This window comes from Cyclopterus lumpus, chromosome 12, assembly GCF_009769545.1.
Source record: "Cyclopterus lumpus isolate fCycLum1 chromosome 12, fCycLum1.pri, whole genome shotgun sequence".
Classification (NCBI taxonomy): domain Eukaryota; kingdom Metazoa; phylum Chordata; class Actinopteri; order Perciformes; family Cyclopteridae; genus Cyclopterus; species Cyclopterus lumpus.
Window position 1 is genome coordinate 4,861,878 of NC_046977.1, and position 17,262 is coordinate 4,879,139.

General features: G+C 40.7%; 1 protein-coding gene across 2 annotated transcripts; it reads left to right on the forward strand.

The window, feature by feature from the left end:
• The first annotated feature begins 9,116 nt into the window (after window positions 1–9,116).
• Window positions 9,117–16,066, forward strand: LOC117740994 (GRAM domain-containing protein 2B-like). 2 transcript variants are annotated; one of them, XM_034547720.1, is made up of 14 exons: window positions 9,117–9,312; window positions 9,670–9,795; window positions 10,369–10,456; window positions 10,570–10,639; window positions 10,719–10,822; window positions 10,927–11,022; window positions 11,104–11,175; window positions 11,924–12,004; window positions 12,158–12,269; window positions 12,644–12,760; window positions 13,414–13,486; window positions 13,581–13,685; window positions 13,832–13,916; window positions 15,202–16,066. In XM_034547720.1, exons 1-14 carry the CDS (start codon window positions 9,221–9,223, stop codon window positions 15,238–15,240), a joined length of 1,260 nt encoding a protein of 419 aa, XP_034403611.1. In that variant the 5' UTR covers window positions 9,117–9,220; the 3' UTR covers window positions 15,241–16,066. The 2 variants fall into 2 exon arrangements, with proteins under 2 accessions (XP_034403611.1, XP_034403612.1); XM_034547721.1 differs by lacking the exon at window positions 15,202–16,066 and having other exon boundaries at window positions 9,154–9,312; window positions 13,581–13,713.
• Window positions 16,067–17,262: the final 1,196 nt, after the last annotated feature.

The following is a 17,262-nucleotide window of genomic DNA, read 5'->3' on the forward strand; positions in this document are numbered from 1 at the left end:
ACTGTTGCTACGCCTGTCAATCAAAGCACACGTGCAGTTGAGAGGCTTTCTCCTTCATTAATGCAAGTTTGCATAAAGCAGTATGTTTCATTGTTTTTGTTACAGGAGATCAAAAATCTTTTGGAACGAGCACAAACTTGTGTGTTTGGCAATTACAGAGATCTCAGATTATAAGTTTTGACACAGCTAAATTGAGCCACTAACACTCCTCAGTGAATGTGCCACGTGAAGCAGATCATGATGTATTATGCAAAGTATGTGTTTGATGCATTATAGGCACGTCGTTCCAAGGTAAATTGATTGGTTCAATTGTGACCTCCTCCGGGCTGGCACAGGATGCACTTAGAGTCCCAGCGCCACCTACTGGCAACAGGAAGTCAGTGTTATGTGACAAACAGCATCCGGTTCAGATGGCGTTTACTTGACGTTGTCTACAGTTGACAGAGAGCAACGTAATGCTTGTTGACGCGTGTTGTCCACGCAGTGGATACAGGAAGTTTCTAAAGCGTCATTTCCAGGCTCACTCCATGCAGGAAGCACGCGTCAGTAGCGCCGACGGGCGCCAAGGTGCGAGGGCCCGAACATCGCTGCCCGCAGCTTTAATTATTATAAATATTATTAAGTGAGTAAACAGTGAGATTCAGTGTCACACACACTCTATATTACTGTTTTGTAGCACTTTGCCTCTCCAGCTTCCCATTCTACATTATTTTGGTGATTCAACACACACACACACACACACACGCACGCACGCACACACACACACACACACACACACACACACACACACACACACACACACACACACACACACACACACATTACTTTTGGGGACATTACATTGATTATGTTAGTTTCCTGGAGACTCACCCTAACCTTACCACCCTAACCTTACCACCCTAACCTTACCACCCTAACCCTTACCACCCTAACCTTACCAGCCTAACCTTACCACCCTAACCCTTACCACCCAAACCTTACCAGCCTAACCTTACCACCCTAACCCTTACCAGCCTAACCTTACCACCCTAACCTTACCACCCTAACCTTACCACCCTAACCCTTACCAGCCTAACCTTACCACCCTAACCTTACCACCCTAACCCTTACCAGCCTAACCTTGCCACCCTGACCCTTACCACCCTAACCCTTACCACCCTAACCCTTACCGGCCTAACCTTACCACCCTAACCCTTACCACCCTAACCTTACCACCCTAACCCTTACCAGCCTAACCTTACCACCCTAACCCTTACCACCCTAACCGTACCACCCTAACCCTTACCAGCCTAACCTTACCACCCTAACCTTACCACCCTAACCCTTACCAGCCTAACCTTGCCACCCTGACCCTTACCACCCTAACCCTTACCACCCTAACCCTTACCGGCCTAACCTTACCACCCTAACCCTTGCCACCCTAACCTTACCACCCTAACCCTTACCACCCTAACCCTTACCAGCCTAACCTTACCACCCTAAACCTTACCACCCTAACCTTACCGACCTAACTTTACCACCCTAACCTTACCACCCTAACCCTTGCCACCCTAACCTTGCCATCCTAACCGTACCACCCTAACCCTTACCACCCTAACCCTTGCCACCCTAACCTTACCACCCTAACCCTTGCCACCCTAACCTTGCCACCCTAACCGTAGCACCCTAACCCTTGCCACCCTAACCTTACCACCCTAACCCTTGCCACCCTAACCTTGCCACCCTAACCTTACCACCCTAACCCTTGCCACCCTAACCTTGCCATCCTAACCGTAGCACCCTAACCCTTGCCACCCTAACCTTACCACCCTAACCCTTGCCACCCTAACCTTGCCACCCTAACCTTACCACCCTAACCCTTGCCACCCTAACCTTGCCACCCTAACCGTACCACCCTAACCGTACCACCCTAATCGTACCACCCTAACCCTTGCCACCCTAACCTTGCCACCCTAACCTTACCACCCTAACCCTTGCCACCCTAACCTTGCCACCCTAACCGTACCACCCTAACCGTACCACCCTAATCGTACCACCCTAACCCTTGCCACCCTAACCCTTGCCACCCTAACCCTTGCCACCCTAACCTTACCCTAACTTTAAACCTTAACATGTAATGATTTACGTGATGGGCACACGCAATTTCGTGTCCCCACAATGTTGCTTTGTAATCACAATTATGTCCCCAAAGGACTGGTAAAAACAAGCCAACACACACACACACACACTAACACGCACACACACACACACACACACACACACACACACACACACACACACACACACACACACACACACACATCCTGTCTGTTCTACGTTAGTGGCAGAGATCGGGTCTGCTGGTTAGACTAAACAACAGCATTTGAGTGGATTTTCTGTCCCTCATTAATCATCCTGACAGCCTGAAAAACAACATTTCCTCCTTAATGACTGTATTTGAGTAATCATGTCTGCTTATTTCCATGCAGGCATCTCTTTCTCTCATTCTGGTTTGGGCTTTTTTAAAACTTTTTTTCTTTTCTTTCCGTTGCCTACAAAACGTGTATGTGTGTGTGTGTGTGTGTGTGTGTGTGTGTGTGTATTTTGGAGCCTTTCTCTTCTGACCTCCCAGGTCTGTGGCGTTGGGTCACGCCGGCCAATTACGTTCATGAAGAGGGTGAAAAACCAAAAGGAATGAGGGAATGTGACCGTGAGGATCCAGATGCAGCAGGAAGAGGATGGTGTCACCAACACCCCCCACCCCACCACCACCCCCTCCTCTACATGTGGCTAACCCAGCAGCACCCGCTGGGCTCCAGGCCTCCGCTGGTCGCTGCCAAAGCACGTCTTTCCGTTAAGCACCGGGTCTGTGATGCATGAGAGCTGACAACTGAGCTCGGAGCCCTTCAGAGCTCAGCCGGATCAAAACCAGCTGGGTTCATGCACATTAGCAAAGAAACCATAATTGCGTTTGCCCTCTTGTACACCACTAAACTCCCTCTGTCGACATCTTTTTTTTAAACGGCAGACGTGAGGAGCGAGAGGTCGTTGGAGGAAGTACTCACTGATCCTTTACTTCAGTAAAAGTAACAACGTAACGGTGTAGAAATACTCCGTTTCAAGTGAAAACCTTGCTTTCAAAGTGTTACTGGGGTAAAAGTACCAACGTGTTAACAACAATCTACTTAAACAGTGGTGGAAGAAGTACTCTTTTACTTAAATAAGAGTAAAAGTATTTCCACCTCTACTTAATCTGTGGTGGAATAAGTACTCTTAGAAGAAGTACTTTTACTTAAGTAAAAGTAGCAACGTATATACTCTGTTTCAAGTGAAAGCCTTGCTTTCAAAATGTTCCTTAAGTAAGTAAAACTTTAATAACTAAAGTATTAACAACAATCTACTTAAACAGTACTGTGATATTTTACTTAAATAAGAGTATAACAGTGTAGAAATACTCTGTTACAAGTAAAAGTCGTGCATTCAAAATGTTACTTTAGTAAAAGTACAGGAGTACTAGAGTTAAAGTATACTTAAACAGTGGTGGAAGAAGTACTCTGATCTTTTACTTAAGTAAAAGTAGCAACGTAAATACTCTGTTTCAAGTGAAAGCCTTGCTTTGAAAATGTTACTTAAGTAAATACAACTTTAATAACTAAAGTATTAACAACAATCTACTTAAACAGTACTGTTTTTTTTGACTTAAATAAGAGTATAACAGTGTAGAAATACTCTGTTACAAATAAAAGTTGTGCATTCAAAAAGTAACTTTAGTAAAAGTACAGGAGTAGTATACTTAAACTGTGGTGGAAGAAGTACTCTGATCTTTTACTTAAGTAAATGTAGTAACGTAAATACAAGTAAAAGCCGTGCATTCAAAAAAGTAACTTTAGTAACAGTACAGGAAAAGTAAAAGTAGAATTAAAGTATACTTAAACTGTCGTGGATGAAGTACTCTGATCTTTTACTTAAATAAGAGTGTAACAGTGTAGAAATACTCAAGTCAAAGTAATTCATTCAAACAGTATTAAGAAAAGTTTTGTCTATCTGAATTTGCAAATGTACACAACCATCAAATGAATGGAAATACAAATTAGCATAAAATGGAGTAAAGTAGAAGTACACATTGTGAGCAGCTCCGTCTAAATGTGTTTTTTCTCTCTCTCTCTCTCTCCGTGTCTGTGGGTGGATGTAAGTTATGGCTTCACGGTGTTTTATTTTTCGGGTTTTGTTTTTAGAAACATCAATGTAGCATCGGCTGACATCTGTGTCCTCTTTATTTTTGGACCGCTCGAAGAAAGAAAAGGCCTCATCGCGGGATGATGGATGAAGTGATAAAGCTGGAGGGAAGACAAAATGAAAGCGGAGGAGTTTGTTTCTGGGCGGCAGACGTCTGCTCTCCCGTAAACTCACACACAATACACACAAAGTATCGCCGCAGATGTTTGCAATTTGTGACTTAATGATTTTAATGTTTAGAAAAAAACCCTGTTTCACTGTCTCTGAGATTTCCTCCCGTCGTTTCTTTGGGCTTTTTTTCAACAAAAAAAATGTCTTTCTTTCTTTCTTTCTGTGCGCGGCGTTGAGGCCGATTGAGAGGTTAAAGGCTTGTCATGTGATGAAGGAGCAGCTCCACAGTCTGTCATCATTAATCACCGGAGCTGTCAAACTGCACCCGGGATTCACTCAGACCAACCGACCCGGCCCTCACCTCTCACTACAATAGCCAGTGTCTTTTTAAATATATATATAAAGTTTTTAAAAAAAAGAGCTGTGGCAACCAAGAGATTAGGGAAGCCGAGTTGTTTTGTGAGGGATGAAAACAACTCGAGTAACGACTAAAGATACCGCATGAATATGATCTACTCGCAGAGCTAAATGCTAACCGCGGCAGCGCTAGCACGCTGATGTTTAGCCGTGATATTGTTGTTTTTCATGCTAATTTATCTAATCAAACGCAATTAAACAGCTTTGGTTGATGGGAATGTCGTTAGTTTTGCAGGTTTTTTTGTTCAGAAACCAAAGTATCTTTTTTTTATTGCATCTTATTGTTGGATACTGTACACTTTTCTCTCCATTTTCTTTCAATAGCAGCTGCATAACCAAACACAATTATGATGAATTGTCAGATTGTATACACATGTATGGCAAGTGTGTTAAATAAACATAAATACAGCTACTGTTACAGGATTAACATTGTCGAGATGAAACACTCAAATATATTAAATAGCGTTCTTATGTATTTTTGAGTGAGGCGAATGTCCTAAAAGATACTTATACACGTTATGTGTATATGTATATCTTTCATATGTTGCACTTGCGGTTCAGGTTAACGTCTGCGGTTTGATTTAATCTCGCAAATCTATTAAAAATATTTAAAAAGATTGATTTTTATATATATATTTACCACTTTAATCTCAGAAAATATCTGATATTTTTTCGCAGAATCTCAGAATCGCTTTTTGTCTCGTAAATTTACTTCTTGAGAATATCCAAATCTTTTATTTTCTTGTAACTGAACGACTTTAATCTCTTAAAATCCTTAAATTCCTCCTCACAGCATTCTTCTTTAACCTACGACGGCCTTCGACGCGCAGACGTATAGCGCTGAGGGTGGCACAAAGGTCCGTAGTGGATTTCATGGCAATCCATCCAATAAATCGTTGAGACGTTTCAAAACAAATGTCAACCTGGTGGAGCTGGAGGAAATGTCAGGGGATCACCGAGAGTCACGAAGGATTAATCTGAACGTCTGCACCCGATTCCCCGACCATCGTATTTTGAGGTTTTTACCTGGACCAAAGTGCTGGAGCCGTCACGTTATAGCGAGGCTTAAAACAAAAAATAAAAAAATAACTAAAAAACATTGTATTTACTGACTCAAGTGAAAAGTTAAAAAAAATTTTTAAAAACCTGCTCTGCGGTTGGTCAAGAGGAGGTCTGACAGCTCAAGTGAGTGACAGAAATGGAGAGGGAGTTGGACAGATGAGAGCCACAGGCGCTGGGAGTGTGTGTGTGTGTGTGTGTGGGTGTGGGTGTGGGGGGTGTGGGGGGGGGGGGGGGCAACGAGGGTCAACACATTGCATTGAGTGTGGCCCAGCAGCTGTATGTATAGGGGAGCCTTGGCCTCCTGCTCTGCATGTCAGGGGACCGTGATTAATGACCTGCTGGCCTCGCTCTTTACTCCCCCCTCCCCCTCCACCGCCCCCTCCTCCACCTCCTCCTCCCTGCAGAAGTCACTGCAGCCACCGCTCATTTAGCTAATGGCCACGGCCACGCAGGGGTTTCATACGAGTGCACATACGTGTGAAATAGAAGCAATTTCCTTCTGACAAAACAACCACTTTCTTCTTTTTTTTAATTCCCCCCCCCCTGCCCCTTTTCCTCCAGGCTCTATGTAATTTCAGGGCGATGATTTTCGTCAGATTACAGTGTGCCTTGGTGCGGGGTGTCTTGACAGGCCGAGAGGGTGCCCGTGCCTGTGTACTGGTTCCCAGCTTGTCAGGCGGCTGTCGAGGAGTGATTTATGACCACTAGACTCCAACCTGTCTTCACTGCCAGTTCAGTATTGTTACAACTGACAGCTAATGAGGCCAGACATGCTTTCAAGCAGAGCACTTAACAGGACTTCAATCTTCCCCCCGTCACGAGTACCAATTTTTCCTCTTCTTTTTTTTTTTGTGTGTGTGCACTCTCTCCCTCCACACACAGCAGCAGCAGCAGCTTTTCTCTGTGCCGGCCTTGTTCTCTGTCTTTCTGTGCTGGGATATCTTGACAGGCTCTGAAAAGGACGAGATGTTTTTTTGTCAGAAGGCAAAGGCGGCAGAAAAAGACGCTCATCTTTCACGTGTAATCTAATAATCTTTTTTTTTTTTTTTTAAACCGGCCTTTAGAAGGAATTGTTTTGGGAAATATTCAGAGACTTTCATGTCTGTATACGCTGAATGTGAAGCTATACAGTGATGAGTGGGTTAGCTTAGTTTAGCATGAAGACTGGAAGCAGGGGGGAACAGCTAGCTTGGCGCCAGTATTTCCAGTATAATCACATTTTTATAGGAATATATTCCACGTTTTACTCCTTTTATACTTTATTATGTAGGCATTCCATTTGCTAATATAGTTTACTTAAAAGGTTATTGTAAAGAACTGTGTAATTTGGTACTATAATATTGGGAACTTAGTAATATTCCTTGAAATTAAAGCATCATTTAAACCCAAGTTATTATTTTTATTTTTACTGACAAACAGACTAGATTTACAATGGAAAGTATTTAAATTCCTTCATTTAAATTGTACTAATTTGAAATATTTTGGAAATAACCATGAAAATGTTGGACCCGTCTTACAAAATATGAACTATTGTTACGGATTTAAATGCCCAATTAACTCTATATTAAGTAGTTAATGCATTAAAATGTAATATACAATAACATAAATCTGTCTTGACTTTTGATACGTGGTACTTTTCTACTTTTTACTCAAACTTTTATTTTTACCTTCACTGTGATCAGTTGGACATTCATATTATATTTACTATTTATGTAACTATTGTCGGTGAATTGTCGTAATTTTTATAGCACTTTACATCAACTCCGGTCACATTTCTTTGCCGGTAAACAAACTCTCCATGTCTCCCAGCTCTGTGCACAAGCAGGCAGTTTATAACCGAGTCTTCTGTCAGCATTCTGACCTTTGACCCCCGTGTGTTGCTTGTCAGCCATGATTAATGGGCGGCTAACTAGCTGCTAGCTAGCTAACTGCTAGCTTGCATCGCCGGCTGTGCCATCGTCTCCTTGATACTTTAATGAAGTCTTTTCCTCCAAAATAACTGATGTTTTCATTTCATTAAACGCTGCAACAGCAACACCTGGAGGTCAAAGACAGGAAGTGCAGGCTCGATACACGTAGACAGTGTCATACATCTGAATAACAATAGAGGTGTAAATGTTTTAGACATTTGGCCTATTGGACAATAATTAATTAATAAATTTTGGCTGTTAAAATAATTTAGCTCTACGCTCAACATCTGCTGTGGAAGTTGCCCAAAAATCTATTTGAGCAATAAAGAAATTAAACGCTTTTAATGAGCCCGTTAATTTTTCCGATGAGCCCAAACCAGATAGGCTACTGCTTTTGAGTAAAAAATAGACAAGCAACAAAATACTGGAAACCCAAAGTGTAATCTTTTAAGTGTACATTTTATTGTATGATCTTATCCTTTTGTTTTATGTAAAAACCTATGTAAAAGTATGGCATGGTATCGAATACATATAGTGGAGTGAAAAGTACAATAGTAGTACCTCAAGTACCTCAAGACTGTACTCAAGTACAGTGAAAGAAGTACTCATTATTCTTTACTTCAGTCAAAGTAGCAGTACCACAGTGTACAAATACTTTACAGTAAAAGTCCTGTATTCAATTTTTTTTTTAAAGAATATGACCATAAACAAATATACTTAAAGTATCACAATTAAAAGTGCTCATTATGCAGAATTTATAGTTCCAGAATAAAATATATCATATTATTGATGCATTAATGTGCTTATTTGAATTACTTTATATACTGCTGCGTAGTTCAATCTATAATATGATGTCATCATTTATGAGTTGATTATATTGTGTAATCTGAAGCTGTAAAGTATACAATTAATTTAATATATATAACATTTCCCTCTGAGATGTAGTAGAGTAAACCAGTACTTAAGTGCAGTACTTTAGTAGTACTTCCAGGCCTATATATTGTATTTCTTAACACTGTGGCGGTCACGTGGGGAGTAAAACATAAACCACGCCTGCAAGTACAGCTCACCTGGTCTCTGCTGCCCCCTGCTGGAGGTCTCTCTCTAATACACTCTGAAACAACTTTTAAATGTCTAAAGTTTGAAAAGCAGTCAGGACAAGAAGACGGTGGCGCTTCTTTTTACAACCCCCCCCCCCCCCCCCCCCCCCCCCACAACTTCATATCCATCTATACTTTATTATATATAATAATGTTTCTCTGCAAAGTTTATAAGACGAGCCAAAACAGCACCAGCAGGCTTCTTTCTTCCCCCCCTTGTTCCCTGATGTTGTTCCCCGCTGCTCCCTCCTCCCCTCTTCCCCGGCTCCTCCCCCACCGGACTTCTAGCTCCACCGATTCCCAAAAAAAAAAAAAAAAGAAAGAAACTTTCCGTGCCAAGGCTTCCTGGAGGCTTCTGTGTGTGTGTGTGTCGGACCCGATGGACGAGGAAGACATGAACTGAACATGGTGCTGATGGCCGAGCAGGCGGACAGACCTCCGACCCCGCTGCTCTCCGCCCCGGAGCAACTTTTCAACCGGGAGTCCCGGGGGAATCGGTAAGTTTTGGGGGAAAAAAAAAAAAAAAAAAAAGATGGAGAGGAAAGGGCCCCGTGTTGCGTTCCAGGCCTCACGCATTGTCGGGTTTATTTGCATTTAGTTTTCTTCTTTTTTTCTTTTCGAAATTAAAAAAGGACTCTGCAACGCTTTTTATTTTTATTTTTATTTTTTAAACATATGCGCGCGTCGCGTGTACGTGGCACGGGAATATGAGCAGATATTTTTTGTTCACCGGGCATCGAGGAGAATAAACGCTCCGCGTTATGAATAAAGTAGTCCGCATACTTGGATGTGTTGAGAAGACGGCGTGGAGCAGCTGATCGATGAGCCGAGGTGTCCCCGTGTGACGTGTGCAGGTCTGAGCTGGATCCTGGAGGGGAGAGGAGGCCGAGGAGGCCCGGAGGGTCACCTGGAGACTTCCAGCTGTGTCCGGACTCCGAGGCGGACCCGCCGGAGAGCAAGAGGAAACCAGCCAGCATGAGGTGAGGGAAGGTTATTGATTGTCCTCTGAGTGGCTGCTAAGCTTATTAAACGATATGATAACAACAACTATAGCTGCACATATCTGTAAGATATTGTTTCACCTTCTTTCTCGCAGTTAATCGAGGCGATAATTAGATTAATTTTAACTTTCTATGTATGTAAACAAGTTGTCTCACTGAGAGCACGCGCAACATTACACATTAGTTTCTCTCCCTTTTTTAAAACAACAAAATCTAAATATTCTTACTAAATAAATACTGTCTTTGTCTTGTTATGCGGCCATTATGGTAAGAAAAGCTAATTTCAAAGGCTGACATTATAATTTAGCAACCCCCTGAAGAAATCTATAGAAGAACATATAATCTTATGTTTGTTCAGACTGGTTATTGAAGTCGAAGCAGCTCTATAATTCCACCTGACTGTTGTATGCGTGGACAAAGTGCTGTTTACATATCTGACTGTTGCTGTGTAAACAGCTCTTATGTAACTGCCCGCTGACACTATGCAAAGACAAATGAAGGACATGTAAAAAAAATAAAGTTGTTGGCTAATGATGCGTTTTTATTTGTCAGATTGAAACCAGTGGAGCCGCTCGCGCCAGCGCTGAGTCCCAGTGACTGTGAAACAAAGTTCGAGAGGAAGAAATCTCAGCACAGTCAAGTACGGACACGTCCAATCCACGAACTCTTATCACATTTTTACACTTGTTTTTTTTTTGCAGTTTGTCGACAAAAAAAATGTACAAAAATGCCTCGTTTTTTTTGTTTGTTCAGTTATCGAAGCCAAACGCCCAGTATCACAAGTTATTCAAGGAGATCCCAAGAGAGGAGCTCCTCAAACAAAGTAAGTTTTAAGAGTCCCTCTTCTCACGACGTAAAAGAAGCGAAGAGACGATACTCAGCGCCCGTTTGTTCGCCGACAGGCTACACGTGCGCCCTGCAGAGAGACATTTTATATCAGGGCAGAATGTTCCTCTCCGATAACTGGATCTGCTTCCACTCCAAAGTCTTTGGCAGAGACACCAAGGTACGTACGCCACTGTGATAAAGCTCATCTTCCATGGGTCAACTACAGAGACTTATACGTCTATATATATATATATATATATATATATTGTATTTTTTTTACAGATTTCCATCCCAGTGGTGTCTGTGACGTTCATCAAAAAAACTAAAACGGCACTGTTGGTGCCAAACGCCCTCGTGATCGAAACGATAAGCGATCAGGTGAGAAGACGGTTTATCTGACATCAACAGGAAAGTGATTCTGATTTATTAAATTATGTGTTTCGTTTGTTTTTTTCCCAGCATGTGTTTGTTTCCTTCCTCTCCCGAAACACCACCTACAAACTCCTGAATTCCATCTGCGTTCATTTGGAGGTAAGGGACGTCTTATTTGTCGCAGTGCATTTTTTTTATTGTGCCGTGAACAAGATCGTCAGAACATTCGTCTACGACTATTCGGTGCCCAAATAGCCCAAATATGAAACATTTTCATTTTCCAGCATCCTACATTTTTTTTAACATGACAGTAAATTGACTGAAAATGCAGTTTGCAGACGTCACCGTGGCCTCTAGGAAATTGTGATGGGCTCTTTTGCACTATTTTATGATATTTTACAGTCTAAACACAAATAAAAAGAATAACTTGCTGACATTTTAAGGAATATTTTGACATTTGTGGAAGTAACTTTATGCGTTTAAGAAGATTGATATAACTCAAACGTTCTTTATGCTAAATATGAATAAATATACTGCCAGCAGCTGGCTAGCTTAGCTTAGCGTAACGACTGGAAACAGAGGGAAACAACTAGCTTGGTTTTATCCAAAGGCACATATATCTTATTAAAGAAAAATAAACTTTAAAAAACAACAACACAGTGAAGCGATTAGCAGCTAAAGAGACAACTATTTCCTTCAGGAGGTGGAGGGGACCAAAAACGGAGCTAAAAGAGGCGATTTTAGACATATCATAACGTTGCTTCATGTCTGCTGGCTTTCTAGATAGGCAACTATTTGCTCACACGTTAGCCATAGCAACAATATGAGTAGATCATAATTAAGTGTGCAAAAAAATAATTACTGCTTTAAGAAAAATGCATGTATTTTGTTCTCCATGTGCTTCCAGGCGGATAAGACTGGTAGCAGCCCCGTTATTTCCTCCTGTGAGAACAGCTTCAGGGTGAAATGCCCAACGTTGCTTCCTTTGGTCAGTCAGAAATCTTTGTCCCTCCCAGGTTTATGGGATGTTTTTGTACGCAATGTATTCATTGTCGTGTGTACTTTGTTCTCATGTTATACAATCCCTTCTCTGTGTGTGGTACCCATTGTATATTGTATTGGTCCTGTTTGTGCACTGCAGGACCTTTCTGCAGACTTCTCCGACCTCGATGGAGTTGTGCAACAAAGGCGTCAGGAGATGATGGAGAGCAGCAGCTCCGGCTCTCAAACTCCGGATTACGACAAAATAACTGGTGTGTGTGTGTGTGTGTGTGTGTGTGCGCGTGCTCCATCCTCATTCCTCCGTGTACTCTATACCTTTTTTCTTTTTTCCTCTCTTCACATGTGCTTCGGGAGTCAGGTGTCACTGTGGCTCAGACAGCCTTCATTTTGCACATAGCTGAATGGAAGCCAAGTGAAATTTGATCCATGGAGGCTTTTATTTGTGTTATCGCAAAGACAGTTGAAAAAACAGTGATGATCCTATCGAATGACAAATAACATATTTATATTTATTTTCATCTTGCAACCTAAGGCACTTGTTGATCCGTAAACACGGAGTTCTATTAATAATGTTTACTCTGGCAGCCAGAGTCACGAGTCCTTTCCTTTTCTCTCATTGGAGCAGACTTCACCGGCCTCCCGGACACGTTTCTAAGTGCAGTGAAGAGCGCCGAAGTTTCAGTCCACGCGGACATTCATCTTCAGACTCAGAGCCAAAAACACGGAGCTGCCCAGAAGAACGGTACTTTGATACTGGTTATCTTTCAGTTAAAAATAAACACCGTGATTCCCGGAAGAAATACGGATTGAAGATTGATACCACTCTCATGTCTGTACAGTAAGAACTAAGCTACAGCCAGCCGCCTGTTAGCTTAGCTTAGCATAAAGACTGGAAACAGGAGGAAACGGCTAGCCTGAATCAAGTGTCCTTACACACAAACAAGATAACGTGTTAATTAGTGAGATTCAGAGGCGCTGATGGGCTAGAGCCAGGCTAGCAGTTTCCCCCCGTTTCCAGTCTTTATGCTAAGCTAAGCTAAACTTCAAACGTATCGCACAAACAAATATATGATCTATTGTTGTTTAATAATGTTCTCAACAAATGACATGCAATATGGTTTCTTCAGCATTGTGTTTTGATAAACACACCAAAAACTAAATGTAAAAGACAAAAAGTTGAGGTTTTAAGTAACGTTATATCTCGTTTACATAAACGAGACACAATGTGTTAATTAATTACATGTAGAGGTGCTGGTAGGTGAGTTATGTGACATTCAGACACAGCACAGGCTTGCTGTTTCAATCTTTTCCTCTAATGCATTAAATATATATTTCCTAAAACTATCAAAATATATATATATTTTTTTTATTCTTTCTTTTTGCTTTTCCTCGTAGGGTCTCCAAAGCTCAAAGACAAGCCCTCGCAGCCCTTGTCCTTACAAGCCATCCTGCTCCTCTATTTGTTTTTGTGAGTAACCTTAACGTGACAAGACAATGGTCATTTTTTTGGGGGGCGTGTCGGCAACTGTCTGAATGCCTTTTTTGCGTGCGTCCCTTCACAGAGTCGGCGTTCTCGTCTTGTCCTCCTGTTACATGGCGTTCAAGATCGTGGCTCTCGAGCACCGTTTGAACTCCTTGGTGTCGGTGGGGCAACACATCCGTAAAGAGTAAGAGCCGGATTCACACGTCGCCGAGGTGATGTCTGAGTCATCAAAACGATGAACAAACTCACTCCTTGCTGGGGTTTTTTTTGGGGGTGATGATGCGTCATTAGTCGGTTTAATGATTCTAGTGCATGTGTTGGTTGTTGCAGACACGCGGTGAGTCACCGGCCTCAGGAAGAAGTGAATGCAGAGATTTATGGAGAACTATCTTCCAACTTGTTCAAGCTAGAAAAGGTTTGTCCAGTTTTCATGCTCTTGCACAACAAACATGGTCACTTAAAACATTTTTTTTTTAAAAAGTCTCTCTAAAATAATGTTTTACCCGTAACTCGTGTTATTTTGAATAATTATTAAAACACGCTTGGGCGGGCGAACGAGTCCAAACGTGTTTTAAATAGTGAGGTTTCGCCGAAGATGCATGTTTTGCGACTGGTTAAGTGAGACTTGTATTAATACCGCACAGAGTTTGGAAATGTTTTTATTTTAAGTTTTAAGTGTCGTTAAACGCGGAACAATTTACTTTTATTCCATCAATACTTTTTTGAATTCTCCTATAAAAACAACGTTTTGTACAAAAAGTCAAGGCAACATTTGGATGAGTAATTGATGAGCCAATTATCATGTTGTGGGTGAAGTATTCTTTTTAATGTGTGTTCATATCATGTATGAAAACACACAACATTTCACACTGATCTCTGGGCAGCTGTTAACCCAGCATTAAAGTGCTGAATTTAATCAAATAAATTACAGATTTATTTTGTTACTGTAAAGAAATAGTATGGCGACAGTTAGCTTAGCTTAGCATACACAGTGGAAACGAGGGGAAACAGCTAGCCTGGCTCTGTTCAAAGATACAAAAAGAGAGGGGGGAATGAGCTATTGATCCATGAGCTTGTTATCTAGACGCTACAGAGCCTGCATCTGTTTATACAGAGTTTTACAACCCATCAAAAAGAAAAATAAAGATCTCGTTGTTAATTCGATCACCATCTTGCATCTATGTCGTGTGGGTCGCAGCTTTCAACCATGTGATTATGCGGGAGAATCCATTCATGCAACCATTGGCAAGCTCTCCGTATGTTTTTAACTTGATTTGAGAATCTACACATCCAATATAGTGAGGCGGTAGAGCAGAGCCTTGCCCTCCGTGGGCGTTGGGTGTTGCACTTGTATTTAGGTTTAGCACTCTGATTATCCCAGCAGGAATTAGACAGGGTGTAACTAGCTTTTAATGGTTGAACAAACCTGTTCATTTGCCAGCTTTAGAGGTGGGAGTAGGAAGTCAACGCCAGGCTAGCTGTTTCCCCCCGTTTCCAGTGTTTGTGCTAAGCTAAGCTAACCATGTGCTGGCTGCAGGTTTGTATATAACGGACAGATGTAGAAGAGGTATTGATCTCCTCGTCAAATTGCGAACAAGACTATGGGGAGTACCTGCAGTAGTTAACAGTCAATATGAGTTTAATAAAAATAAAATTATCCGAGCATGTTTTTAGATGTCCTTCTCGTTTCTAAACCCTAGATTCAAAGAAACCTTCGGAAGCTACTTGAGGAGACTTGAAAGAAGACTTTTGTCCCGTCTGGACCGAAGCTTTTCTGTTCCGTGAGAGATGTTGGTTCGTCACCGAGGATCAGCGGGGGTCTCGTTTGTCAATAGTTTAGTTGCCGGACAGCTGACGCAGAAAGCTTTCTCAAAACAGATTGAACTCTCACTTTTAAATTGTGCAATAATAGCTTCTTTCCTCGCTCCACTCAGGACTATTTTATTACTTTTTCAGAACAAAATATTGTGCAGGAGGGTAAAAACTGAGGCAGCGTGTTGGTGAAGTGAACATTATGTATGCGGTATTTATCTGGGAGCTTTTATTTTGTACATATATTTTGTTTTTTTCAATAGTGGGACTTTTTTTAAGGTCCAAGCGTCATATTTCAATGTTTTCCAAACATTTCTTAAAAGGTCAATTACATTATATTTAAGTCATGTGTTAAAAAAAAAAAAAAAAAAGAATCACTCCAATATGGATGTTAGTAGAATATATTTGAATGACATGGAAAGTCAACTTCTTGTTACAGTGTGTTGTATCAGAAGATAGAAAATTAGCTGCTTATTTGAGAGGAAGTTTGCTCGTTGAAACATCTCATAGTTTTTCTTGTTGTAAATGTTTTTAAATGTAATATTTCATTGAAAGAGCTTCTCAGCTGATAATAGTTTTTTTTAAAACTTTTTAAATTGTCCCTTATTTTTTCCTCAGTTATTACAGGAGCAATAGAAGAGAAAGTGCTTGTGCTTTAAAACTGTGGTGGTTTGTTTACATTTAGATCTCAGACTGTGCCTTTTTAACGTTTATCGTTTGTATCGCAGTCTTGAAATAAATGTCTCGGATACAGTTTCTGTTGGTCTGAATTTGTATTTTTTTTTTCTGTGGGTCGGGGGGGGGACGAAGATCATAAACAAAATAATGCAAAGAAGTCTAAAATAATCTAATGCAAAGTACTGGTGCCAGTAGGAAGTGCAGTTTACTGAAGTAAAGCAGCAATTCTACAGTGTAAAAATAAAGTAGCACTACATAAAAGTAGATGCTATCAAAAAATGACGAAAAGTAAAAGTACCTTGCCAGTGTATCACATTTATTTATATATATATATATATATATATATATATATATATATATATATATATATATATATATATATATATATATATATATATATATATATATATATTTATTTATATTTTGTTGGTTTTATTGCAGCTGTTAATGCGGGACAACCTGACTTGTTATTAGTACAGGTGTCATTATATGATTCCCAGCATTAACTTCATCCCATTTACACCTGACTGGAGGATTAATATCCGCCAGAGTGATTTAAAACACCTGTGCGGTCGTCAGTTAAACAAATACTATATTTAAGTACAAATTCAAGATACTAGTTACTTCACAGATTCAGATTTGACATTCAAAATATATAAAAATGTGAACAACTTTAATATCTTGATGCATTGTACGAGATTCAAGTACTTAAACAATATTAAAAAGTGATGTTCTGATAACTAATAAACTGTTCAAGACACATTTTAAATACCTGAGCAAATGCCTGAAACATTTCATGGTTTCAGTTTCTCAAATTCTCAAATTTGACACTAATTCACATATTAATCCAGAATGAAAAATAATTAGTTGACGCAAAATATAAAATAACTTTACCAACTACAAGACAAACAAGCTGCTTGAACATACATTTTTTAAGTGCAGTTTCCTGATACTTTTACATAAGTAACATTTTCAATGCAATTTTCACAGTGTGGTATTAGGACTTTAATTTAGGTCGAGAATCGTAATACTTCATCCACCACTGGTTGGTGTGCAGAGCTCTCCATTTGAAAAGTAGTAATAGTACAGTGGAGGAAGAATGTACTCCAGCACTGCTCCTCTTCAGCGTTCCCTATCTGGTCCTCTCTTCCTCTTCACTCCCACTCTGCTGTGACTCATCTTCATTTTTATTTGTGTGGTTGAATGTGAACGTGTGTTTTATTACATTAGACGGGAATAAAAATAACAACGACTCACATAGTTTGTCATGC